The sequence below is a fragment of the Malaclemys terrapin genome, chromosome 16 (genome assembly GCF_027887155.1).
Source record: "Malaclemys terrapin pileata isolate rMalTer1 chromosome 16, rMalTer1.hap1, whole genome shotgun sequence".
Lineage (NCBI taxonomy): Eukaryota > Metazoa > Chordata > Testudines > Emydidae > Malaclemys > Malaclemys terrapin.
In genome coordinates this window covers 14585122-14612773 of record NC_071520.1, presented here as the reverse complement: position 1 = coordinate 14612773, position 27652 = coordinate 14585122, and the positions used below count along the sequence as shown (strand labels likewise).

Below are 27652 nucleotides of genomic sequence, written 5' to 3'. Positions count from 1 at the left end.
GGATTGACAGGCTCCGCTGCGGTGGGATGGTTGTTTCAACGGAGCCTGTCACCCCTCCTGATAGGGACTGTGTGTATGGGGGGGTCTATGTGACTTTGTGGCAGGGGGAGGACGGTTACAGATCCCCTGCTGTGTGGCTCTGTGATCCTGCCTAAGGACCGCCGCTTAAGATCTGTAACTGCCCTCCCCTGCCACAAAGTCACAGAGCAACCCACCCCCCACCACATAACATGAAAACAACCTCCCAGACTAACCAGGGTAACTAGTCACTGCATCACTGCACTATGTATGTGCCCTGCTGCTGTGCCTGCCCCCGACTATATACCCTGCCAAAGGTGACTGTCCTGTCGAATTACCAACCCCCTATCCCCCCCTCCTCCAAAAGAACATGATGGAAACAGTAGTTAACAGAAACGTATTTTTTATTATCAACCAAACATGGAACTGGGAAAGTGAAACTTGGACGGGGGCTTGTGTCAGGCGGGAAGGAAAGAACTTGTCAAATTTTGGGGAATGAGAGCCTTCTGCTGCTCGAGCTCTCTGCAGGGGTGGAGTGAGAGTTAGCAGGGACTCTGCCGCCTCTCCTTCTGTGCACTTTGGGTGAGGGGAGTATGGGACTTGGTGGCGGGGGAGGGCGGTTAGAGATGGACTGCAGCGGGGCTCTGTCCTCCTGCCTCCGTTCCTGCAGAACATCCACAAGGCGCCGGAGCGTGTCCGTTTGCTCCCTCATTAGTCCAAGCAGGGTTTGAGTCGCCTGCTGGTCTTCCTGACGCCACCTCTCCTCCCGATCCATGTTGGCTTGGTGCATTCGGGTCAAGTTCTCCCGCCACTGGGTCTGCTGTGCTGCCTGGGCTCTGGAGCAGGCTATAAGCTCCGAGAACATGTCCTCCCGTGTCCTCTTCTTCTTATGCCTAATCCGCGCTAGCCTCTGGGAGTGTGATGACAGGCTAGGTTGTGAGACAGTCGCAGATGGGGCTGTGGGAATGGGAAAAAGGGAGTGAATTCCTCAGAAAGATAAATGTAGTTGTGAACAAAGAACATAGTCTTTCTCTGTTAACAAGACCACGCACAGCACCTATCACACGCGCACTCAGCACAAGGTCGAATTCTCGGCCTTCGCATTCAGTGCCTGGGGTCTTCTACAGCAGGCTTTGAGAAGCCTCTCAGGAGAACGGAATTTCTGTTGCAGGCAGACATGGTAAGCCGTAGACTTGTGGCAGCTTAAAACTTTAATATTAGCAATGGCCTCATTTCACATTGAAATCAATGTCGGTCCCTGCTGCCAGCAATTCGGCAAGCAGGAAGTCTGCTCCTGTCCCACACCCTCGCGGCTGTCCCCGGGAACGATCCCTTTCGGCTGCCCCTCTCCCGCCTCCACCGCGTGGCTGCAAACCAGCGGTTACAGTTCTGTAAAGGAACGGCAAAGCAGTCCCAACACTAACATTCCCCTACCTCATTCAAAGCAGGTCATCATGAGCGACATCACCCTCATGAGGATCTCTGACAGCGAGAAAGAGAGAATGCTCCGGGAAAGCCTGCAAAGACCAGGGCCGTATGCCGCCATGCTGTGCAGAGCAATGATTCCAGAGTACTTGATAGTCTCGTGGCGTGGCAACGTGTCCTACTACGGAGGACCCAATAAGGCCGCTCTCCCCAAGAACCTAATGCAGCGGATTTCCAATTACCTCCAGGAGAGCTTCCTCGAGATGTCACAGGAGGATTTCTGCTCCATCCCCGGACATATAGACCGCATTTTACTGTAGCTGCTGTAGCAGTGACTAACCAGTAGAGCGGCTTGGGCAGGACAATCATGCAAAACCGGACATTGCTAGATTTTTTTTCAATAGTTGCACTGCCCATGACTGAACCGTTAAGCTAATCAAACTAATCATGAGAAACCCATTTTTTAAATTGTTAATATTCCTGTTCTGTTACAAATAAATGTTTAGATTTTTACAACACTTACTGGCTGATCCTTCCCCAGATTCTGTGTCCGGGGTAACGGCTGGGGAGGGTTGGTAGGGGATCTCTGTAAGGGTGATGAAGAGATCCTGGCTGTCGGGGAAATCAGCGTTGTGAGCGCTGTCGACTGCCTCGTCCTCCTCATCTCCTTCCTCATCTTCCCCGTCCGCTAACATGTCCGAGGATCCAGCCGTGGACACTATCCCATCCTCAGAGTCCACGGTCACTGGTGGGGTAGTGGTGGCGGCCGCACCGAGGATGGAATGCAGTGCCTCGTAGAAACGGGATGTCTGGGGATGGGATCCGGAGCGTCCGTTTGCCTCTTTGGTCTTCTGGTAGCCTTGTCTCAGCTCCTTGATTTTCACGCGGCACTGCGTTACATCCCGGCTGTATCCTCTCTCTGCCATGTCTTTAGAGATCTTCTCGTAGATCTTTGCATTCCGTCTTTTGGATCGCAGCTCGGAAAGCACGGACTCATCGCCCCACACAGCGATGAGATCCAAGACTTCCCGATCAGTCCATGCTGGGGCCCTCATTCTATTCTGAGATTGCACGGCCATCACTGCTGGAGAGCTCTGCATCGTTGCCAGTGCTGCTGAGCTCGCCACGATGTCCAGACAGGAAATGAGATTCAAACTGGCCAGACAGGAAAAGGAATTCAAATTCAAATTTTCCCGGGGCTTTTCCTGTGTGGCAGTTCAGAGCATCCGAGCTCGTACTGCTGTCCAGAGCGTCAACAGAGTGGTGCACTGTGGGATAGCTCCCGGAGCTATTAGCGTCGATTTCCATCCACACCTAGCCTAATTCGACATGGCCATGTCGAATTTAGCGCTACTCCCCTCGTCGGGGAGGAGTACAGAAGTCGAATTAAAGAGACCTCTATGTCGAACTAAATACCTTCGCGGTGTGGACGGGTGCAGGGTTAATTCGATGTAACGGCGCTAACTTCGACATAAACGCCTAGTGTAGACCAGGCCCTAGTAAGTTGCTTTCTTTAATCAGCACAGATTTGTCTTTGTCAAATATTTCTGGATATCTTCCCAAAACCTCTATCTCAGGAGAAACAAACTGTTTAATTTACCTACTGTTGATTAGTAATCCTCCAAAGAGAGACCATGGGGAAATAAATCTTGCTGCTGAGTTGGCAGATTGTAAGCTCTTACTGTCTGGGTAAGCAGCAACTGTAATAGTACACAAGACTATTTTTTAAAGGAATTGGGAAGGGAGGAAACACTTCAGTGCTAGGAATTTGCTGAGCTGTCACATCTGCAATACTTCAAAAGACACTGTATCCATTTTGACTTGTTGAGGAAGAATTATTGTAGTGCCTTGCATTTACAATACCACAACTGAGGAGAAGTATGTATGTGGTTCTATTTGCTCTCTGTGGGAGTGACAAAGTAATACATTTGTGTGACATCTGTTCAGACAGATCCACCCGTATCTTTCAGTGTATTTTGTTTCTTTTAATATTTCTATGAATTAGAGAGCTCAGTGTGTAGAAGCCTCTGTAGTGACTGTAAATTGATGCATAGTCATAGGATACTGTTGCTGTCTCCAGTTCCGGAAAGCTGTTGTACACTCAGCTGCCAGCATTTGGTGAAATAGACAATTTGGGAATAAAATGTCACACTAGAGACCTATGTTCTGTACCTCTATAAAAGTAGAGTAGAATATCATCCATTGCCAGGACTTGGTTAATGGTACCAGGCCAAGCAGGCAGAATTTCTAGGCAAACCTTTCAGGACCATGACAAGGGTCACTTTGAAAGAGGGCTGTGACCAGAAATGAGCTGAGACTTGCAGCTGTGGTAGGATGTCAAGAGAATACATGGAAGCAGAAGCAGGCAGTATATATTGTGTTGTGGGCAGGGGTGAGGGAGTGAGTTGGGGATGACCACAAACTGATGATTGCGAGCAAAAAGAGGAAGGCTGTTGTGTTAATGTGTTCACACTGAGCAAATGAGGTTAAAGGGGCAGCTTTAGATAAAAGTGAAAATGATAATTTGATAAATCCACTTAACTTTTTGTTGTGTGCCATTAGGAGGCGGCAGTGACGAGCTAAAGAAGGGGATACTGGAGGGGAAGATAGATAGAGGGAGGCTGCAGAAGCTTGTTAAAGCTATTCTCTTACAGCGAAAGTAGAGAAAGTACTGTTTCATTTACATTGTTAAATGCAGAAAACTAGGAGAATAGCAGAAAAGAAAATGAGATGGCAGGTGAGGTAGGTTTTATATCCAGATTTATTGTTGATACATTTAGCTAAAATACTGAAAATGTAAGTCATTTGCAAACCCTGCATGTGATTTTATAGTTGTTTGGGTGGTTGCTTAGTTCTGCTTGTGATTAAGCTTAGGGAACCAAGATAGTTCTGGGTTACGGTGACGAGTCAGGAGGGTTGGTAAAGCTATTCGGTCGAAATACAAGATTTCCTAAAGGATACATCTCACTTGCTGAATTTGACAGAAAATGAAGGAAAAGACTTGGAAGAGCCTTATCCTACATCCCCACTTCCACTGTCTTTTCAGAAACACACACACACACGCTTTGTAAAATGGCACTTAAACTATTTCAAGGTAAATTTTGCTATAATGCAAATGTCAGGCAGCAACTAAAGAGCAGTGCAAGCTGGGAATGGTGGCTTGGGATGCATAAGCTTCTGAAGGGGGAGGCAAATATTGTCACTGGGAGTGGAGAGCCCAGTTGGGATTGTGGGTGTTCTCCGAGGTCGTTGAACAGCTGGGTGGGAGATATCTGGCTAACTTGTGAGGGGGCACATATCGATGAAAGTCCATTGCGTGGGGAGGGCTTCTATTACGAATTAAAAATAAGATTGTGTGTTAGCTGTGAGACAGTAAGTTATAGAAACAAGCAGTGTGTATAAACACTAGAGGTGGGATTCATAACCTCATAAACACATAGAAAATAAACCCATTTGAAATATTTCACAGCTATAACCTCATCTGACCGTTTTATTACTATAATAGCACCAATGCAGAATACTAATAGGAGTACATCATGCAGAGGAAATGTTTTTTTTGTGTGTTAATTTTATTATCTAAAGTTAAGTAGTTCAGTTTTAGAATCAAACTGGAAAGTGTAGAAGACCTTTTGCAAAAATTCCTTGTAGTAAGTCTCTCTAATAGAAGCTTAGCACAAGTCAGACTATTTTGTATGTGGATGTATTAATCTGTTGTGAGTGATCCATAAAATGCGACATAGGAAGCTGGGAAATGTCCAGCTGTAAAAGAGCAGCCCTTCCAAGGAACAGCAGCACTGAAGACCGTGCCCAATTAGTAATTCCTTAGCACAGTTGCTTATGTTCCCATGTTTCTGGCTGTTCTAGTAGGGCAGTCTTTGGATCAAGTGATTTGTTTTCAAAATCAATTATAGAATTGTGCTCATTTTACAAAATAACTTGGTGCATGACATAAAAAGTGCTGGAGATTTGTGGTGAAGTTCATTCTAGAAGCACAATACTTAGGATAAGGTTTCAACCCTTCCCACAGCTCATGCGCAGAAGTTTGCAGAGATCCGTGTAATCACTGCTTTTATTTAACAGCAATATGCAGGTAATCTACAGCTGTGTCCTCTTCATCCAGTGCAGACAGTCTTGTCTCTTAGCCGTTGCTGTACCTGAAAGAAAAAAAGGATGGATAAAGCTAACTCCAGGCGACTCTGAACGGCTAGCGTTCATTTGATACAAGACCTGCTGCTAATCAGGATAGGATGCAGTCTTTGAGTCATGTAGAACTCCTCTCTGTTACCTGGATGTTCAGGATCAGTCACTAAAAATACTTTCCATCTTTGGCTAGCAAGAAGACTGCTGAATCCTTGGACGGTGGATCTAGTTTTTGTGGACTATCTGATGGACATCTTCAGGTTGGACTGTTGTAATTGCTTCTATGTGGGAATAGGCAGAAAGTTCACAGCAGCTCATCCCTGAAGTAAAACAAGCTAAACCGAGCGTATCTGCAAAGTGCACTGACTCCATGTTCATGTCGAGGTTCTGATGCTGATCTACAAAGCCCTTAATGGATAGGTCCACGTTATCTCAAAGATGTCCTCTCCCTCTGCAGCCCACCGCCAGAATTTCAGTTGTCTGGCATGCTGCACCTAACAAAGCCATGGGGTCACAAGAGCTAGAGGCAGAACCCTTTCAACAGACCAAGTCTCCGGAATGGAGACCAGGAAGAGTACAACACTTGCTGTCTAGAAGTTTCATGTCAGACTCTTTGCCAAAGCATTTGTTAAATAGCCACAGTTACTGCATAAACTGGCAGCACTTGCAGATGTAGAAGCTGACAGCTGAAGTGAAAGTAGAATGGAGCATTGACTATCACTTTTGGGCATATATCACTATTCTGTTGTTATTTGTTCATGTAAAATACCAAAGTTCTGCTGTGGTACGCGCTTTATAAATGCCCAGATTCAGCACTCGCTGCCGGCTTTGGTATCTCAGCATCGTGTCTTGCATGTTTTGAACCAAAACTTATTTCCAACTTCAGTGAGTTCATTTAAAAGTTTAAAGTAGCTGTAATAACATGATTTGAATTGTGACCGTATCAAGTTTCAATATGTACGTCTAACTCAGTTAAAAATTTAAACCTTTTTAAAGATTTAAAAAACTCCTACTCTATTTTAAAAAGGCTGTACATTAGAGCCAGGCAATGCCATTTGTAGTGTCAGCGTTCGTGTTCTGGAAGTAGGACCAAGGGCAGTCTCCAGACTGTTCAGGAAGTTATACTGGAACCTTCAAGCAGCCTGTGGTGAGCGCCACCATTCTGTGATAACAGTGGAGAAGATTTTATGGCTCGCAGAAGTTTTACTTTCTATACCTGTCATGTTTGGCAGAGTATTATGGCATATGGCTTTCTGTGGAGTGGTGTCGAATTAGAATATGGGGATGGTACATTCAGATGGACAACCTAACCTACCACTGTCTTGGGATTTGAAACTGCTTAATTACCAGGCTTCTACATCATCTCAATACTTTAAAAAACCCTTTTATCTTTATTAACATAACACATGGTTAGCGATTCAAAAGTGAACGAGGCAATAATTTATGCAATAAGTGATTAGTCAGCTAAACATGATATTTAACAAAGCATTAGTTAAAGGTGGTATTTTGTGATATTCGTTAGCACTTAGGCCAAACTGCAAATCTTTGTTGTCACTTCATGCAGGCCTTCTTTTTAACTATCCTCTTCCTATAAATGGATTCTCCCAGCTCTGACGCAGCTGACAGGAGAAGGCATGTGGGAGACATAGTCTGAGTTGGGTGGGCCAGGTAGTGGCTAGTGGATCTGTGAGCTGCCCTGATTCAGTGGCTACAAACCCGTCAGTGGAATGTTTATTTGGGAGTGAGGTGCACACCTGGGCTTCTAGTTAGTAGAGCTTGTGATCTGCAATAACTGCTGTAGCCAAGTTGGACAAATGCCCATGTCATGCTTCAATCCCCTCCTAACCCTGTGGTGGTCCTCTACTCAAAGGCCTCTAACATGCGATTTATGTGAGGGGACAGGATTTGGCCACTTGTGTATATTTTCATACAAAAAATCTGCATGTGTACCCTCCTTAAAAATGATGATGATTCTTATTTATGGTACAAATAATACACTTCTAGTGCATGCCATTTGAGGAACATGGATACTTTCTCAACAGGAGGTCCAAGGATCTGGAACTAGTGGATATGGCGTAGAAGTGGGAGTGTAGAATATCTGGTACAATTCCTGGATCCGCCATTGGCTTGCAGTGTGACCTTGAGCAAATTGGATGGATTTCCTAATAACTTTTTATTATACAATTTTCTGCATGTATGAAATATAGATACGTTTTTAAAACCTAGTTATTAATTTTCACTCTTCCCCAGTATTGAAAGAAAACTTCAAGACAAATAACACTTGGTCAAAGTAGTAATTGTTTTTTTGTTTTTTGTTTTTAATTTAATTCACCTAACAGATGGCAACAGTTTATTTGACTCGATGGCAAGTGGAATGCGGCTGATAGTAAGCTGCATTTCCTCCTTCCTTATCTTATCTCTGCTGCTCTTCATGGTCCACCGGCTGCGCCAGAGACGCAGAGAGCGCATTGAGTCTTTGATTGGAGTAAATTGTAAGTATTCTGTAACTGCAGTTTTAGCCAGTTGTGTTGTAGCTGTGTTGGTCCCAGGATATTCGAGTGACAAATGTGGGTGAGGTAATATCTTCGTTGGTGAGAGAGACCAGCTTTTGAGCTTACACAGAGCTCTTCAGGTCTAGGAAATGTACTTAAAGGGTGTGTCCGCACTGCGATTAAACACTCACGGGTGGCCTGTGTCAGCTGACATGGGCTTGTGGGGCTCAGGCTGCAGGCTGTAAAATGTGTAGGCGCTCGGACTGGAGCCTGGACACTGGGATCCTCCCCTGTTTACTCATCAAAGAATAAACCTGGGAGCTTAAATTCATAACTTTGCTAGGTACTAAAAATCATGGGCTGAATAGACACACTGATTTATAGCTGTCCCCTTCATCTTGATTGGTTCCTTGAAATGTGTGTTTACTACTTATACTAAACAATCTGTTCCACCTTGTAGTTAGCTGTGACAGAGTACACTTCCCAGCTGAAGAGCAGCTCTGTGTAAGCTTGGTTCTCACCACCAGAAGTTGGTCCCATAAAAGATATTGCCTCACCCACATTGCAGCTTTAGCTCAGTTATATAAGCGTGCTTCCAAAGTGGATTAACCTAAACTGCACACAGGCATCTTAGTGTGGAATCCAAGTGTCCACATGGGGTGATAGTGTGGAATAGCTTCTGCGCCTTACATTCACAGCCTAGCTGTTGCACACTAACTTCCCCATGAATTCCCTGTGTAGACAAGCCCTTAGTAATAGAATTACAAGTCTCTACCATGTAAAGAGAGCAAGTGGAAATGGGAGTCTGGCTATGAGCTGACCTGTTCAGTGGCTGTACCTGAACACCTCTGCATACTGGCTCTAATTGTCATGATTTTCAAAAAATTGAATTCTGTGGGGCAGGCCTGATCTTTCTAAAGATCTTGTACTGACACCAGTCTTGTTTCTCCTTCTCTGATTGGTAGGCTAATGGGTAGAAACGTTAATGTGCCTGATTAGTATACTTGCTCACATGATAAAGTCCTCATTTGACATGGTACCCTTATCAAGAGTTCCAACATTCTTCTCTTTATCCATTCGTTGAGGGAATATCAATGGTAATAACATTTGTACCATGCCCCGAGGTGTGCTTGGGCGCCTTGTAGAACAAATAAACAAGATCACTACCTTAAAGAGTTCTAAAGTCTAGAATTTAGATGTGACATGGGTGAGGACAAATGAATGGGGGGAGAGAGAAATGATAGATGTTTTGTGGTGGTTTGCTAAGGTTTATATATGCTTCTGGATGACTGACATTTAGGCATGGCAGTAGCATTGTGGGATTTAGGGTGAGTTTGAATGAGGCAAAAGTATGGCTTCATTATGTAGGTTTTAGGAGAGATTCTGTGAATAAGGGGCAGAATGGAAGAAGGCGCAGAGGTGGGCCTTAGTCTGGAGGGAAAGGAAATGGGATAAAGCCACACATTTTTCTCATATTTTATTCTTTTCAACAGTGCACCATTTTAACTTGGGCCGCAGGATGCCTGGTTTTGATTATGGTCCAGATGGTTTTGGAACTGGCCTTACTCCACTGCATCTTTCAGATGATGGGGAAGGCGGGGCATTTCATTTCCATGACCCCCCACCACCCTATACAGCTTACAAATATCCTGATATTCAGCATCCTGATGACCCGCCTCCTCCCTATGAGGCTTCCATCAATCCAGACAGTATCCTTTGTTCTACTCCAGGTACGTGGGCAGGAGTTTCATAATTTTACGAGCTTGGTAACAAATATCTTACGAGGAACACTCCAGTCCTCTTTTGTTCTGCTTAAAGGGAAGATAATCTAAACTAAACTGGAACGTACACCTATTTTAAGGATTCTATGATAGAAGAGCAACGATGTATTTCAGAATCAAATCTTTCACTTTTTGTGGCAAATGTTTTAATACAAATCTTGTTCTATAATAATTTTACTCTTAATACTAAAATTCGCTGGGCCTCTAAATCAGTATTTGTCTGAGTGCTGCAAACTTGTTTTTAGCTCTTTAAAGTTTTTTATGACTTAAATGTGATGGAGGAAACCTAAACTACAGCAGCTGGAGGCAGGAGAGTGAACAGTCTCTTGATAGGTAAATTGGGTGTACGCTGGTGGAGTAATCACAACGGGAGGGTTCTTGATGCTGGAATTTGTTTCCTCCATGCCTTACAGAGCACACCTTTCATGCACAGCTCACCTGTTCATACAGGCCTTTGCCTGATGAAGGTTGTGTTTTGTTTAATTGAAGGTTTTAGTCCTTTAGTTGTCGTAGGTGGTCAACTAAAAGTTGATATTGTTGTATTACATCCTGAGCTGAGATGAAGCTTGAATTTTTATAAAACAAACGGTAGGTCACTAGCACTTCAGTACGCTTGATAGCAGGATGATGGACACCTTGGGGTATTTTGAAGTTCGAAAAAAAATTGACAAGTGTCTTCAATATATTATAAGCTTTTTGAGGAATGTTTTATTATTTTGTTTTGGGTTGAATGTTTATAAAAGTAACTAAAATGTAAACCAGTAATATGCTCTGAGAGCTCTACATATACATGCAGTTACCATCACCTTTGAGTATACTCTTGCTATCCTGGAATTCTTGAAGTGTGCATGTGTTAATGGCACACAAATGAGGAACACAGCCAAACAAAACTACCTAAATAGGGGAGACTCAAATGCAGCAACAGTCTTTGTACCCTGAATTCTGAGCCATTGAAGTTATAAATGCCAGTATTTGGCATCAAGGAAGAGCAAGGTAGAGTTCAGGGTTCATAGTATAAGAGATACTGACCTTAAATTTAGGTTTTGCAGATGCTATCTATCAGAAGCTTTTATGAAACTTCAAAACAAAAATAATTTTGGTGAAAGCAGTTAGTATAACTTTAAACATTTTTCTATAATAATTCCTAGCCAAAGCATTACAGCACTTTCAGTGCCTGAGAACGTTGCAAGTAAAACTAACTAGAAACATGAAACTGACTTGTCTGTTTCAAATGTCCTTGGATGAATAGCCTACAAAAATAGCAGAGTAAACTAGATTTTGCAAAATGTTCTCATTTTTAATAGATTTGTATGTTAGTGATACAGTAACGGTATTTATATTTCTAAAGTGACGTAAGCAACCAACCCCTTATTTGTTTTAAAAAGTGCACATTCATGAAGTGCTGCACACCCAAAGTATACATGTTGACTAATGAGTCACATCCTGTCATGTTGTTGCTTATACCAAATATTGTCTCTTTGGACCAACTAGCTAGATTTAACTCCTGCCAGTTACTTGTTTGGTCTTTCTGGGGTTAGGTGTGAGGAGCACCTCATATGACAATCAAACAAACTTAAATGCAACTTCCTCATAGAATAACCACCCAGAGTACACACTGATAGGCCAGAGCTTTCTGATTCTTCTTGCCTTTCTCCCTTGCAGATGGCGTTCTCTCCCAGACAGTGCAGAGCAGTCAACCATCACTAGGAAACAGTGATTTATCACCACGGCTTACTGAGGAATCTCATCCTCCCTCAGTTGGCCCTTCTTCCGTGGAACTAGAAGATTCTGCAGATAGTAGCACCTTCCTTGTACCTCCCGACACGCCCCTCAGCGAAAACACACCGTCAGAAACTCTTGCAGGAAGCCGCCACAGTCACTGTTCTCTTAATACCATTGTATAAAGGAATAAAATGCTTACTGCTGGCAGAAATAATATGAGCAACTGTTTACACACAGCTGTACAGGCAAACACTAATCCATGGGGTGAACTTCAGAAGGAAGCTCCACTTTGATTTTGAGCACCCTGCTTTTATGTTCTAGTATAGGACTGTGCCTCTTGTTTTTGGCTGTCATTTCATTCACTAATTAGTTTGTCCTGTAAATACGGATTGTTGAACCTGTGCTTTTTTTCCACTGGCTATGGGAAAGAAGGTGCAGAGAATTTTCTTTGACTTCTAAAGAGGAAAAAGCATGGGTAGCTTTTTTCTTTTTTAATCACAGAGCAGAAACAAAAAAAATCGACATCAGAAAAAAGCTTGTTTTGAATTTGAATACCGTGGGACCCAGGAAGTGGACACTGACAAGAAAAGAGGAGAAGGGGCAGTTGCCATGTAATCTGTTGTCTTTTGTGCTCTAGTGCTACACTCATGGAAAAACTGGAGGATGAAAAGGATCAGCATAACGTTTGATTTCTTCTACTTTCTATGGAAATGGGTATTGAGCAAAACAAAACTGGGATTTGCAGTTACAACTTATTTATTTATCTGTAGCTGCAAATCTTGTACTGAGGGGTAAACTTCTGATTCATAAACAAGGATGTGTCTATAATACTGGCATCTCTTTAGTAGAGGCACAGCACGTGTTAGGTAGTGCTTTGGGGAAGAGATGGGAAGGGATTAACTCCCTAATTGATACTTCAGTCATTTGAGATTTTTTCCGTTGTGTTTAAACCTTTAAATCATCCCTTTCCATTAAATCTAGCTTCATTTAAATTAGCAAAACTAACTTGTGTACTACAACATGAGGCTCTTGTCAATCACTCACTAAACTTAACTTTCAAATTAGGCAAAGATGGATTCTATTGGCTTGGATTTTATGAATATTGAATACTTTTTTTAGTTTGTGTTCTCAAAATGAAGTGGGATTTTAATGTACACGGGATTTCCTTTCTCTTCTACCCCATCTTTCTTGCATCTGATTCTCCCTGACTTACTGTAGCAGTCCCCACAGTCAGAGCAGATCAAGTTAGTCATATAAGGAATTTGTACTGAACACTTCTCATGAGTGTTGTCCTGTTGCCTTATGAAAGGTAGCAAGCCTAGAGGGACAGGAAGAAAGCACTGCATGGGAAGGGTATTGTGCTGTTTTGGTTAATTTTGCTAGTTACAGAGAAACAGTACAGGATTGATTAATGGGATCCTATCCCAGCAATGTGCTTTCCCAGCGTAGCTGACTTTCCCCTCCATTGTAAATGCTGCTACTTTCTATTTGGTATCTTGCTATCTGCCCTATTGTACTTGGGGAGTGGCTTGATAGTTCAGCCTGTTCGCACAAAACACCTGATTTTCATCATCCAGGTTGTATTTAGTGTCTCTTGAAATTCAGGCACTTGCTAACAATCTTAAACCCCTTGGAGTGTATAAAACAGCTCTCACATGTGCTGCTAATGCAGGTGTGAGTGCATTAGGAAGCACTGTTAGAAAAGCCCCTCCACTTGGGGAATCTTGTAAACATGGCCTGTTACCATTCACTGTTTAACTTATAATCTGTTTTAAAATGAGTGGCACAGTTCTCCACCCAATGGAGTCATTGCCAGTTCCTCCTCTGAATTCGAGTCCTGGTCCAGTCAAGTGGAGGGGATAGCAGAAGTCAGAGCCATGCATACAGCTTATGACTATATCAAGCATTTCTGAAGTATGAAAATAAAGCGGGTTTTGTGCACTTTTGGAGCACATTCATACGTTTTATACATTGTATGTACTGATTTTTCTTTAGTTTTATCTGTATGAGTGCGTGTTTCTGGGTGGTGATTAATAAATACATGCTGTAGATGGTACCCTTTGTGCTGCATCAAACTAGGTGAAGCTAAGCTCTGGGATATGAGTTTGTCTCCCAGGCTGCAGAGTTAACGCTTCTATAAAGCTGGCTACACTATATGATAGGACAGAGTATCCTAGTTCACATGGTTAGGATACAAAGTCTCTACTCCGAACTGTTCCAGAAAGGATTTTGTTAGCACTGGCCAAGGATTTTGTTAGCACTGGCCAATGGCAAGCTTCTTTCTTATCGTTCCTTTAAAGCCAGGTGGAATATTCATTCTATATAACTTCCTAGCGCAATAATGAAAGGCCTTTAGGCTTGTTTTTGTCTCTTCTAATAGCTTCCTGGCTGAGGTGAACAGATACCTTACCTCACATGTCTCACAAGACTGCGTGAATCTGACCTCAGTCAGTTTTTACTTTCACTTGTTTCTCAGTGGTACATTTATATGAAAATAAGCTTGGTTTCAACTCAATTTCGTGATGGCTCATGGTTTGTAATTATTCCAAATACAGACTCTTTTCTGTAGATGTCTGAGTGTAATATGTTTCATAGCTTCTGATCTATTCCCACTTCAGTGGTGAAATAAAGGCTACAGCTTTTCCCTGTTTTTGTTAAGGTTAACAGTAAATGGGAAAACTCTGCTGTGAACAAAGCAGCTCACTCGGTACAGATCTTGTTTACCTCTCCATGAGCATCTAATTTGGCAATAAAATGGTCATATTTCTCTTTTCCTAGATCACTGTAGCATTTTTTCATATATAATACTCCTTCTTGGAGTAAGATCCTTTGTCTCTGAAAATGTCATTTCTACCAAGACTTCAGGACCAACTGGGGAAGAGTTAGTTTCTATGAGAGCAGCTGACTCCTTATCAGAACTTCAGAGCCAGTGGAAAGATGGCAGCTGTGAAGCTCCTGTTATGAACCCAATTCAAAAGACACTGGTGCTCAGCCTAGGAAACCCTTCCTCTTAATGCCAATGGGTTGATTATTTCTTTGGAATTCACATTTATTTTACGCATTGATTCCTTATCACACTCCTCTGGTTGCTGTTATTAAATAATAGTGGTGTATCTTGAACCTTTCTCCAAGCATGAGGGAGCGAGTTGAAAAGATTCCTGTTACTTCGTCATTCCTGGCAGTGCAAGTGAGTGAAAAATGTGCACTTCTCTCCACTTTGAATAATTGTTCATTGCAGTTAGTTTTGCAAGATTCCAAGACTGTTCCATCTAGGGCTTGCTGATGGGCTCCATTTTGGCTTTGTACAAAATACTCTTCCTCAGATCTCCCTCCCCTACAACAAAATGTGGTGCCATATTGTTAAGGTTTTTGCTGTTCCTCCAAGAACTGTTTAGATATCCACTTGTATCGATTGTTATCAACTGTGCATGCCCACGTATTCTCACTGCAGCATCTAGTGTTCTATTGGGTGGGTTAATAGCCTATTTTAATTTCAGAAAGCTAAAAGGTTTTAATTCTATACCAGAGATTAAAATTATGGTCATGTAGGTGTGGCAAGAGTTATTTTGTTTGCATGATGTTCAGTCTTGGAATAGTTTGAGGTTCAAAATTAGACTTCTGTCCTGTCATGACGGTGCATGATTGAACAGAAGTGTGAAACGAATTTAACATTAAGGCCTAATTGTGTGGCCCTTGTTCAGGCAGTCTTCTCGTTGAAGTCACGGTTCAAGGGGAACTTTCCGGTGTAAGGATTGCAGTATTGCACTCTTAAACGTTGTCAGTCTTCATTTGGAAAAATCAGCTTCATGAACTTTAAACTGCTCTCCTTCCCCACCTAAAGCCATAAGGGTGTTTTGAGGATTTTTATCAAATAATGAATTTCTGCACACACACAGTTTGGCAAACTAAGTGTTCTTCCCTTCAGTGGTGGATCTCCGTTTCAAAGCACTAGTTTTTTCTGTACAAAGCATAGTTTCTTTCCTCTAGAAAATCTGCTTTCCCATTAAGTAGGTGGGGGAAAGAAAAGTTATCCAACACTTGTTTTATGTGAAATTTCCCTCTAAAGCCCTTATGCATGACTTGGAGGCTAGACCCTTAAATTACAGCTTGCAAAGATAGTGAAAGTGAATCAGTAGCAGCCCATGCATTTGGGTTCTGACGTTGATTCCACTCCCAATAAAATATTGGCTAGATTAATTAAATGACAAAGATCTGCTTCCCATATCAATATTCTGGATCAAGCAGCTGCTGAGGTACAACGTAAGATTTTTTTTTTCTTTCAGTATTGTGCACCTTGCAGAGCAGAATGTGTTGGGGGTGGTTCTAGAAGAGACTTGCTGCACTCTCAGCCACTTTCATCACCATGCTGTATTGTGATCTGAGTGCCAGACTTTTGTATGCCTGGGAGGTTGCGAGAGAGAGAGAGAGAATGAGACCCAGCTTTTTACCTTCTCTTGAAAAATACTTTCAGCCAAGGCTGCATTTGCAGACTCCTCCTGTGTAGTTGATTTGTGACTGAATGTAACCGTGGCAGTGTATAAAAGATTTTGATATTCCATGAAATTACCATGTAGAAATGAAATTTGATACTGTAATAATTCTGTCTGTGACATTTTGTGTTTTTATGTTTTAATTTCTTCTTTGGGGTTGGCACTAAATCTTTTTTTTTCTCAAGATGCTGTGAGAAACATTTCATCCAAATGCCAAATAAATGGTGTTCTGTAAGAGAAATGGACTGTTAATGTTATGGTGGTGTTTGAATCTGCTCTGTTCTGAACAGTAAAAGATCCACTGGTCAAATCAGTCTTAAACCCAGATCTTGCAAAGTCTTGTGCACATGCTTAACTTACACACTACGTGTAGCTCCCTAGAAGTCCCCTTGAATAAATATTGATATACTGTTAACTATCACAATAAATTCCATTGATACCATTTCTTTGGAGAAAGGACCTTGTTTCTATCCCTCAACTAACCAATTGAGGCAAAAGCCTCACCCAGTGTTGCTGACCTGGCTTGGTAAAACACTGTTCCATTACAGTCTGTGAGTTAAAGCAAGTCAGAGTCAGTTACATGCCTGATCCTGCCACTGTTGTTTACCCACAATGCATTGGGACAGGAGGTGAGGCATAGAATTCATAGAGCCAGTGTCAAGTGTCCTATAGATGGCAGTCAGCTCTCTCATAGAGGTGCTGCGAACAAAGTCCTTCCACAGTGTGTTGAGTAAAGAGATTGCAATGCAAGTGAATTAGGTTTAAAATTTAAACAGTTTTTACCCCCTCCCATTGTTGTCAGCTGTTGGCCAAATGGTATTTGAAATGTCACTTGGATCTACACTTCTGAAGATAAAACTAGACACATTAACATACGTTTTCCCAGACCTACCTGTATGAGCTTAGTAAATATGGAGACATTCATATGTAAAGCTTTTGCATGGTATCTGGATAAAATAAAGTGGGCACCTGCTGCATAACTCTTGAATTCATCAGCTAACCTCGCAATCCATTCCGTGCCCTCTCCACATACCTCAGCGAGTCTGTTCATGTAGGATCAGGTCTCTGGGCTACTCAGCAGCAGCCGCTGGACCATTAGCTGGTCTTCCCTCTCTTCCCCTTGCCAGTTGCTTAGTGCTCGGTGTGCCACTGGGGTAACCAAAGGCAGGGAGTGACTTGTTTGGCTGACGGGGAGGCCCCTAGTTCCACCTACCTAAGGCCTTTTGTTATGTGTTTACTGATTTTTCTCTTCTTCCCTCCCCCTTCCCACCCCCCCCACAAAAAAACCCTCTCTGCTTTTGAAAAACCCACTCTTTAGGTTTTAAAGATGTTTTTCACCCAAATTTTAGCTTTTTCTGGATTTTTTCCCCCTTTTTCCCACAGGGGAAGCACAGGAGGCCCTGCTGAAGGGCTGGCAAGGTCAGGAGAGGGCTCTGTCCAGCAGGGGGCCAGTACGGACGGTGCCACCTTTCACTTCCTTCCTGACCCCAGGCCTTCAGTGTGGCCCTGTCTACTTCCTCTGTGCAGTGAGGGAGTGGGACGGGCAGGGAGGTGGGTCCCGGCAGCCAAGACAGCCCAACTACTGCAGGGAGTGGAAAGGTTCCTTGACACCCGCATGGTGGGTATTTCCTGCCTTCCCTCACCCTGCTGCCCTTTGTTTTAGTTTTTACTGATTTTTTTTTTTTTTTTTTTTGCCTTTTTGTAATTTAATAAAACCTGGGAAATTAAAACACTTGCCCCTGATGCCCACCTCAGTAGCCTGCCAAAATCTGGAGAACCCTGTGGGAGGCCAAGCTGGGATCGGGTAGCCAGAGCTTCTGGCTGGAAGCTGAATGTCGCATGGGCCTGATGTTCATTCCCACTCCTGTGCTGTCTCCAGAGCCAAGACTGGAATCTGGGTGGGTGGCGTTTAATGCTGGTTTATATAGCAGGGGCGGTAACAATGGCGCTTCAGCACAACTTGAATGGTTGAGGTATGCGGGGCTCCGTGGAGTCGGGAAGCCTGGCTCCTCCTCCCCAAGCTTCCATTTTATCTGTAGGAGGCAGGCGTGAGTACGACAAGGGTGGGAGTTTTGGTAATATTTTTGATTACTATCTGCCTCAGTTTCTCTCTGTGCTTTGCATTGCTATGCACAGATTGTAAAAGCTGCTTTGGAGGCAGAGGGGGAGGCATGAGGTGTTGGGTCACCCAACTGTCTAGGGTGGTGTGAATGGGGTCTTTCAGGACTGGCTGAAACCCACTCCTATGAGTGGAGGCTAACAGGCAATGGAAGCCCCAAGGGCAGAGGCATTCCCATCCAATGACTGACAGCCCAGGGGAAGGAGAGCTCCATCACCTCCTGCTGGGAGACAGAGCGAAGGTCCGGAGCTGGAGAACAAAGAGGAAGGGTGTTACATGGCTGTTAAGAGCTGAGCCTGCAGAGAAACATAGGAGCTCCTACCAGGGATTGAGCCACAGAGACAACAAACCAAGATGGTTCCTACAGCAGCGTGGCTCATGAACTGTCTTCACCTTTGCTTCTCTGTGCTAACCTCAGGACTGCCCAGTGCTGCATCCGGCTGATGAGTAATTCCTACTTTGTCCCTGCAAATACATGCCACAATGCATTGATCCCTGAAAGGGCAAAAAGTCTCTGAATGGGCGTCTGTCTCCATTGGACTCATAGGCAGAGCTTCCTGTGTGAAACAGGAGTGCTGGAGCCCTCCGGCTCGGTCTTGGAGGCTTTGAGGCTGTGGCCTACCCTTGAGGAAGTGTGGGACCCTTTGGGGGTCGGGCAAACTGAAGAGGTTCCTCCAAGGTTATGTCTAAAAGCTGGGGCCTAGCACTGATCCGGTGTGATACAGTTCATTGCGAAAGCAGCTCGCTGTAAGCCGCCTAGACTGAAAATAGCCCATGGGAGGCGGCACTGTTCATGCCCCCCGCACATGGCGGATTTTTCTAAGTCAGTTAATTGGCTGGGTTGGTTTCCGGCGTAGTGTGTTTTTGCTTTGACTCCCTGCAGTGCTGTGAACACTTAAACGGCTGCCCCAAAACTTTGTTAATGCAGAGATGGGCAGAGCCCCGGGCCCTTCCAGGACACCAAGTGTGCCTTTTCTTAAGCCTCGGAGAACCAGGCAATCCAGAGCTAAGGTAGGTACCATGGGGCTCTGAGAGGAGCGTTAGATGGTGTCTGTTCTGTGGCACTGCAGACTTTAGTGGCATCAGTCTTTGCTGTTGTTCTGTCAGGCCACAGCTGCTTCCCCACGCACGTTACTGAAAAGCTCTGAGCGTGGGTCTGTTGTATCAATAGTTTCCCAATAGTGCAGTACAGAAAGACGGTGACACATCTGTCCCTATCTAGCAGTGTTCACCTGGGCAGTAGACCCCGTAGTTCCATACCATTTCTCTTGGCCTCCCTAGGATTCGATATTTGGACACATGGGAGACTTCCTATTCTGTGGTCTTTATCTATGACGCACTGAATTCCTCTCTTATTGTAATGGGGCTTCCTCTTTAGAATAATCAAAATAAGTGGGAGACATTTGGGGAGTATTTAAGGAGGCTGCCACTCTCTTCCGTTACCCTTGGGAGAGCGAGCACACCAGCACTGCTTTTCCAATGCAGAGCTCAGAATTACACCGGCGCAAGATTCTCTAAGGAGCTAGTGAATTACACCTTGAAAATCTAAGCTAAACCATCATGAAAAGCTGCCCATCTGATTGTGAAGTCTATGGTACAGTCTCTTGAATTCAGAAAGCAGGTCTCTTTCTAGACCTTCAATTTAAGATGCATTTTTTAAGTTTCATTGGGTTTCTCTCACTTTAACATGCTCCTGTATGTCTCCCCGCTCCCCGTGAAGTCCTTTGGGGTGTCATTGAATGAGAAACGCTCCGTCTAGTACGTTGATGTGTGTGTAAAGCTTGTTATTCTATTGACGTTCTAGGTCTCTGATGGGAGGGTCCCAATGACAGATTTTGCTTTTCTCACCTTTATGGGTACAGTTGAGCAGGTGTCTGTTTTATCCCCCAGATCTTGACTTTCTTCATTCCTGTACATTGGTCACTGCTGTGGGGTTTGCTTTCCAGGATCCATCCAGAGAATGCAATCCTTGCAGCAAACTGAAACTTTGCCCTATCCAACCTGAGACTGTCTCTGAATGGAAAAACTGCATTTATGCAGCTATGTCTCCTATTGCTGGTGATACATTTTTCTATCCTTCAGACCATTCTTCTTTTATTTGTGAGGAGTGACAAGAAAATGATCAAGCATGTCCTGGAAGTTGATAAATAGACGTTATAATTTATGGGTAACGATAAGGGGGAAAGGGGCCTAGTAGTTAAACTGGAGCTGAAAGCATCCACCAAAGGACAGTTCTCGCTATTCACGGTTACACTAGTGTGTCCAGTGTGAACACACACTACTCCTGCTTTCAGTTTCCCTTTCCCGTTTCGTTTACATGGTAGGGGCCGAACAATGCAGAGTTCAAACGTGCTCCAGATTTCAGACTTGGCGTGATGGGCCAGATTCTCCGCTAGTGTAAAGCTTTACAGCAGCGGAGTATCTGGACTATACTGCGCCCACTTCACGGACCCATTGGAAGCCACCTGCTATGAAATGAATTTATCTTTCAGGCATCCGCATCCCTGAACTGTTTTCTAATTTGCAGGGGCCATTCCAGAACCAGGTCCCCCACTCCCACCGAGCTGTGCTCATAACTGCGGGGAATCATCCAGTGTCTGATAGTGTCACCCAGCTCCTTCATTTCTTCCATCCGTCCATTTGAGTACCATGGAAAGCGCCTGCCATGCCGCTGTCTGCCTCCAGAGGGCAGCAGCAGCAGCAGGCGCAATGTGTTCTGGCTGCAGTCTCTGAATCAGGCTTGCTGTTAAATCAAGTTACTGTGACGCTTTCTGCAGGCGTCCAGAATTGTGAGTGATCCTGTTACCCCTCTGCCTTAGTGAGAGAGAGATTTGCTGCTGCTAAGTTGTCAACCCCCTGCTGCTCTGGTCTGTTAGCCAGGCCAGCAAACTTCTCAGGCCACTGCCAGTCTAGTCTTGCCTTGCCTTGCAGGGAACTCTTCCCAAGACCTGTTGTGCGGGGTGGTGGAGGGGCAGATTATTACAACAGACCATCCCTTCCTCTGAAACCTCTGGTGCTAGCCACTGTCAGACACAGGACGCTGGACCAGCCCCTTCCGGAACGACCTGGATGAGCATTCCTCTGCAGTATCCAGCCCGTCATGGTCCATGCACTGCAGTTACCAACCCTGCGGTCTCCAAAGACCAGGAACACCCCCCAGCCGGCTGGCTCCACTGAGGATGGACGCCTGGCTTTAACAGAACAGCCTCCAGAGGAGTTTATACTAAAACAAGGATAAGTCTATTCCTTGAGAACACAGATTGACAGGATACCAAGCAGAGATAATAGAAACAGAAAATGGTGACAAAGAAAACAAAAGTAGAACGCGGTTCTGAGCGATTACATGTGAACTTAGCAGGCTCCAAACGTTCTCTAAGGCACTTTTCTCACCTACAGCTACTTCTCAGCATCCTCAACCCACAGGGTTAGGGATTCTCTGTTCAAAGAGAGCATGTTGACTTCTTTGTGACCCTGAAGTCATGGATAACAAAGGGATTCTCTCCCCTTCCTCTTACAGTCCACTAACCCTTTGAACTGTGTTCTTTAGAAGTATCCCCGCATGAAGTGCTTCTCCCCTGCGGTTTGTGCTTCAAGAGCCGGTGCCGTGCTGTGTTCTCTGTCTGATAACTTGCTCTTCTGTTGACTTAAAATGCAGATGAAGCGTCCTTTGTTTTGGTTTCATAGTACTTAATTCACAACTGATTCCAAGGCAGACCCGTCCATCAACATCCCCCGGTCCGGTGGGGAGATGAATATTTTTTAATTAACACCCGTACGCGGATGAGCTGTGGGGACCAGGCTGAGGTATGTTTTCATTTGACACCTTACACAATGTTCTTTACAGATAAATATTGGGGCGGCAGTGTGCTAGGTGTGGCGAGTTGTCAGGCCTGAGAGGAGTTACAGAACTGTAGGCCCTCTGTCAGTCGGCACTGAGGGGCTCTTAGCACTTTAAAATGTTGCCACTTCAGCCTCGGTTTCTTCCAGCCTAAAACAATATGGCTCTGGACAACTGCAAATTTGTCCTGCTAAAATTAGACCATGCACAGGACTTGGTTAGTGGCTCAGCAACTTGGTATAGTACAAATGCCCTTTCTTTATGGCAGCCACCTGACAAAGGGAAATCCTGCTGTACGAAGCTGTTGTGTGTGGTCTGGTGCAAGGTATAGGAATTGTCAGATTGGATCAGAACCAAGGCCCGTCTGGTCCAGCGTCCTGTGTCTGACCGTGGCTAGCACAGAGGTTTCAGAGGAAGGGTTGATCTGTGGAATAATCTGCCCCTGCCGCCCCAACAGGTCTCATCCTGGTCTGGACTAGTTGGAGATGGGCTTAAACCCAAGTGGAAATGTAATCCCCAGCTGAGGAGCTGCTATGCAGATATAGACTCCTAGGGCACCTTGTCGTAGTTCTTTTATTCAGGGATTCAGAGCATCTCTGTCTGATAACTGAGCACGTTAAAAGCTAAAGCCGTATGGCCTGGCTGCCTCACTGGCGGGGATGTCACTGCCGCCACGTTACACCGTGACTGGGATCTCTGTCTAAACGAAGGGATCAAGTGCACATATCACTAGTTCATATCCCAACGGCTACTGCCCAGGCTCCTTCAGGGCAGGTCAGTAAGAAAGCTGCTGTGGTGTGTGTTTGGGGGAGGGCAAGGTTCACACAGGAGAGCAGCTCTTGAGCTTTGCAATCAGGTGCTACTCCAGGAAATGCATCTCCTGTCGTGTCTTTATTTCACATTGTGATACCTGTTTAGAATGTTCCGGGGTGGAGGAGAACACCAGGGGGTTTGGGCACTCGCTCCAGAGCACCTTGTCGCTGCTGGCGCCTGTGGTGGCGGTGTGGGTTGAACTGGGATGACGGTAGCAGGGCTGAAGAGCAGAACGTTGACAGCAAACCTCCTGGCTGAGCGCCTAGCTCACAAGAGGCCTCGGTGAGCGAGCTCCCCCTTTCTCCGGCACACAGGCCGGGTGCAGGGTTGAGCCTGGATTTGTTTGCGGAGATTGAAAGACGTCACTGCTCACGACTGGTGGAGGGAAGCGGCGCCGTGAATGAGTGGGTTGTGAAGTCAGCCTTCAGCTCACATACATCTGCTCTCGACACTGCCTCCATTGTCATCTATTCTGGTTCGCTTACGAGTGTATGTGTACGGATGGTCTTTACCTCCCAGCTCCACCCCCTGTTAAAAGTGATCAGGGGCTTGGGAGAGGGGCTGTTTTAACACTTTCTAGTACATGGATCTGGCACTGCAGTGCTTTCAAGGTCACTGATTATCCCCCGTGATAAGTGTCTTGTTCCATCACCCTGGGTGTTCTGCAGGTGCTTTAGATCTCGGCAAATCTGCAACAGGTCACTTAGTTTGATGGAACTGGCTTCTCTTTCTGTTCACAGAATGTCCATTTTTGTAGCTATTGAAATTATTCAACTTTTTTTGTTAAAAATTCCAATTACCCTTGACCATGTGAATTGTGGGGCTTAGCACTGATCAGTCAAGTCCCATGGGATTGTACCTGCCCCCAGCTCTCTCGTTGGGGTTCTCGTGGGAATGCTCCCAGAAAAGAGGGGGAAGATTTGCTTTCCAGGAGTAAGGTACCTGTGCGCCTCCCACCCCCTGTGCCAGGGCTCATGTTACTAAGACTTGCACACCTAAATGTTTGCAGATGGCGCAGGCAGAAGGGAACTCCTGGGTGTGCTGCATGTTGCCCAAAGGCTGCGATCAATATCTCACAACTGAAGCCACTGGTTTTGCCCTTCAGCAACGTTTTCTGGTCTTGCCCTTGACGTCAGTCCGTATTGATTGTGTTGTGGGAATCCTCTGCCATGCACCAGTGGCTGGGGGAGCCTAGGGGCTGCCTTCTTGGTCTGAAACCCTGGGAGAGAAAGGGCTGCTTCTCCTTGGAGAAGTTGGGAAAGCTTTTGCAATTTGAGCCGCAACTCACCCATGCCTGAGGAAATGCACAGAGGGATCACCTCAGCCCACTAAAATGCAGGCTTCTCTGGGGGAGAGCGCAGCAGCTGTTTGAGGGCCTGATCCAACTCCCACTGAAGTCAGAGGGACCGGGCTTGGGCCTTGAGAGCACATAGTGCTGCTACCAATAGCCTATTGCCATATCCAAATGAAACCAGCGGGAGAACGACAGTGGCTCTCCCTCCATGGTGCTGTGTGCGGTATCTGTGCCCAGGGAGAGACCATTCAATTGTCAAGTATCAGGGGGTAGCCGTGTTAGTCTGTATCTACAAAAACAACAAAGAGTCTGGTGGCACCTTAAAGACTAACAGATTTATTTGGGCATAAGCTTTCGTGAGTAAAAACCTCACGTGACCGTTCCCGGGGGTACTGGGGGCTTCGTGATTACCCCAAGAAGGCCGAAGCTCTGGATTTTGAGACTCTGCTGGGTGGCCCTTCCCAAAAGGTCCATATTAAGTCGCTCTTTAAATGGAACAGCTTGATCTGTAAAATGGGGACAAGAACGCTCCCTTTCTCCTATTTCCGGCTGATTTCGATTGGTGGCTCTCTGCAGCAGGCTGGCTGGCTCTGTTTGGATAGTGCCTAGCGTGAGAGGCCTTGGTCTCGCTCGGGACATCTCGGTGCCACTGGGCTACCGGCATAACTGGCGGTTGGTAAAAGGTAAGTTTTCTGCCCAGGTTTCACTGGGTCCCTGTAAAGTCTCTCTGAGGCTCTGCCTCCCTCTATTTCCTCATCCCGCCGCCTGTCACTGTTCAGCCGCCCTCAGGCCTTTCACAGCAATTTCTTAATTGCTTTGGCAGCCTGGAAGAGGCACGTTTTACAGGCTGTCGCCGCTCTGTGCTGCTGGGGAGAAGACTGAGGGCTTGTCTACACTGCTGCCGTGGCAGCGCTTTCCACGTGGCTTGTGTAGTCGTGGCAGAGCGCTGGGCGAGAGCTCGCCCAGAGCGCTAAAAAACCCCCCTCCACAAGGGGCGGGGCTGGTGCACTGTCTACACTGGTGCTTTACAACGCTGCAACTTGCTGCGCTCGGGGGTGGTTTTCCACACCCCTGAGCGAGACAGTTGCAGCGCTGTAAAGTGCCAGTGTAGACAAACCCTGAGGCAGGCTGCTTCCCCAGCCCGGTGCAGAGAAAGCTCGGTGCCTCCAGACCTTGCTTTTCACTTCTCTACCCTGCCCAGTCAGGGGGCTGCAGTTGTGCCCTCCACAAGACTCGGAGGCCAGGTGTCTGGAGGGAACTCGATCCCTCTCTCCAAGAGCACTGGCTCTTCCTGTGTGTTTTTTTTATTCCAGCACCCTGAGAACTGGTGGCTCCTCACATCCATCTAAAGCAGCCGGTCAGACCTCAGCAGGGATTCCCAGCACTCGGGTCGCCCGTTCTTGCCTTTAGTTGTTCTTCCAATGTACTTCTGCCTTCAGCGGGTCGACTCCCCTGGGTCGGGGCTTTGTGTGGTGTTGACACTTGCTTTTCTACCACTGTAAACTTGCAGGGCACTTCGCAAATGTGGCTCAAGTCCCATTCTTGGGCCCAGGAGCAGATCCTCCAGTTTTCATCCGGATCTCAGCATTCCTTGCTCCAGGGGCACAAATGGCTTCTGTTTCTGCCACTGCTGACTCTGATGTGACATCTGTGCCCCCCTCCCCCCCACACACCCATGGAAGCTGGGATAACACTTGTCACATGGGGATTCTGAGCTGGAAGGTGATCTAGAGAAGGGTACATTCCCCTTTGGCCTGGCATCTTTCATGGTGCATAGAGAGGCCCATCTTTCCTCTCTGATGTCAGAGGCACTATCTCTGCTTGGAGCTGGAGGGCCGTCCAGCTCTATTGCTCTTATGTTAGCTGCTGCCCAATCTGCAGCCACCAGCAATCCCAGGCAGTGAGCTCTGCTAGTACCCAAGTGTTCTTTGACAATCGAATACTCTCAGCCCCTGGCAGACTGTGTCTAAACGTCATGTCGCTTATTGTCCCCATATATTTGCTCTTCAAATGATTTCTCTATTAAAGCCCATAAATCCGGGATTCTGCTGCGGTTCTACAGCTGACCTGCTTTACGCAGTTGGGGTTTTGTTGGTGCTGCAGCACCAAAAACATCAGGGGGGCAAGTGTCCAAAGCCACATTCCATCCTGTTCTGTGGTGAAGCGCAGGGCGTTGGTGTCAAAGCAGCGATGTGGCCGTTTCTGAGAAGAGCGTGAATGTGGCTGCAAGGTGTCTGCACTACACAAACAGCCTCTCCTCGGTTCCCTGTGGGCCTCACAAAGGTCCGTTTACACCCGCCAGGCTGCAAAGGGAGCTGAGGGGCTTTGCCTTTTTAGAAGACTAGCACCTGTCGCTGTACAAGACTTTTCCAGCCCTCCAGAAAGTCGTTACCGAACCTCATGCCACCGAGCAGGAAATGACCGCTTCCACCTCTGCACGGCTCACAGCTGGGGTGTTGGCTCCCCACCCCCCCCTTTGTTAAAGACAAAGGGCTCTTGGGGGGGTTTGTTGCCGTACACAGAAGGCACTGGAGGGTTCCCCCCTCCCATTTTTTTTTATCAAATTAGACTGACTGCCTTCTGCGGGGCCACAAGGCACTCAGTGTCTCTCCAGCCTGGGTGAGAGATGGACCTGGCTGCCTGAAAGAAAAAAAGGTACTTTAGTCAGTGCAGTGCTGGGGAAGTGCAGGAGGAGCTGGGGGAGCTCCAGCCGGGCAAACCCCCAGGCAGAGGCCTTACTTTAAGGGCTGGAGGAAGTACCAGGGCTGTGGAGAGGCAGCCAGGGAAGGTCCACCCCCCTGGCCGATGAGTGGCCACTTCAGACTGCTCTGTGCCCCTGGGGGAAGGGGCTAGATGAAGACTGGCAGTGGGTCACTGAGGCGAGGTGGGATTAGGGGATTGGGGTTCCCTGGTTAGGGGAGGACCCCGAGTGAGGGGGTACTGCTGCAGGGCAGTACCCAGGAGGAGGAGTGCCACGGGCCAGGAGGGACGCGGGGCCTGAAGTAAAGTGGGGAGATTGATAATGAAAAGACAAGTAGCGACAGCAGGAGAGACACCGGCCAACAGGAGGCGCTTTGAGGTTGGGATGCGCCAATTCCCAGACGACCAGCAGGCGGCGCCGCGACAGTGAGTGCTCGACTTGTTACAATGGGCCACATCCACACAATAGATACACTCCCCGTATGGCCCTCAGCATGTCACATGGGCCGCAGCTGTTTGCTGATTGGGCCATACAGGTTGAGAACCACTGCTGTGGAGGCTCCAGGCTCTCTGCCTTAGCATGGTCTCTGCTCTCCATGGCTTGTGCAGTTATTGTGCGTTCTCCTGTTTGTAGAAGTGCACCTGTCTCAGGGCTGGACAACAAGGGGCCGAATTCTGCTCAGGTTAACTAGAGTAAATCCAGATGAACTCAGCAGAAATCGGTGCAGTTGCCCCTGCTTTACGCCACGAAGAGAGGGCGGTGGCCAAGTGCAGGCCTGCCGGTTCGGATTGGTCCCCGGCAGTGACTCGTCCCAAAGCG

The 27652-nt window shown here is 46.1% G+C and overlaps 1 protein-coding gene across 2 annotated transcripts in view; it reads left to right on the top strand.

The window, feature by feature from the left end:
* DGCR2 (DiGeorge syndrome critical region gene 2) overlaps positions 1-16320 on the top strand; it is a 75322-nt gene extending 59002 nt beyond the window's left edge. For both annotated transcript variants that reach the window (XM_054007024.1, XM_054007023.1), the window contains 3 exons: positions 7923-8075; positions 9569-9805; positions 11519-16320. In XM_054007024.1, coding sequence (XP_053862999.1) covers positions 7923-8075; positions 9569-9805; positions 11519-11760 — 632 coding nt within the window. In that variant the 3' untranslated portion in view covers positions 11761-16320. The remainder of the gene's footprint in view (positions 1-7922; positions 8076-9568; positions 9806-11518) is intronic.
* The last annotated feature ends 11332 nt before the right edge of the window (positions 16321-27652 follow it).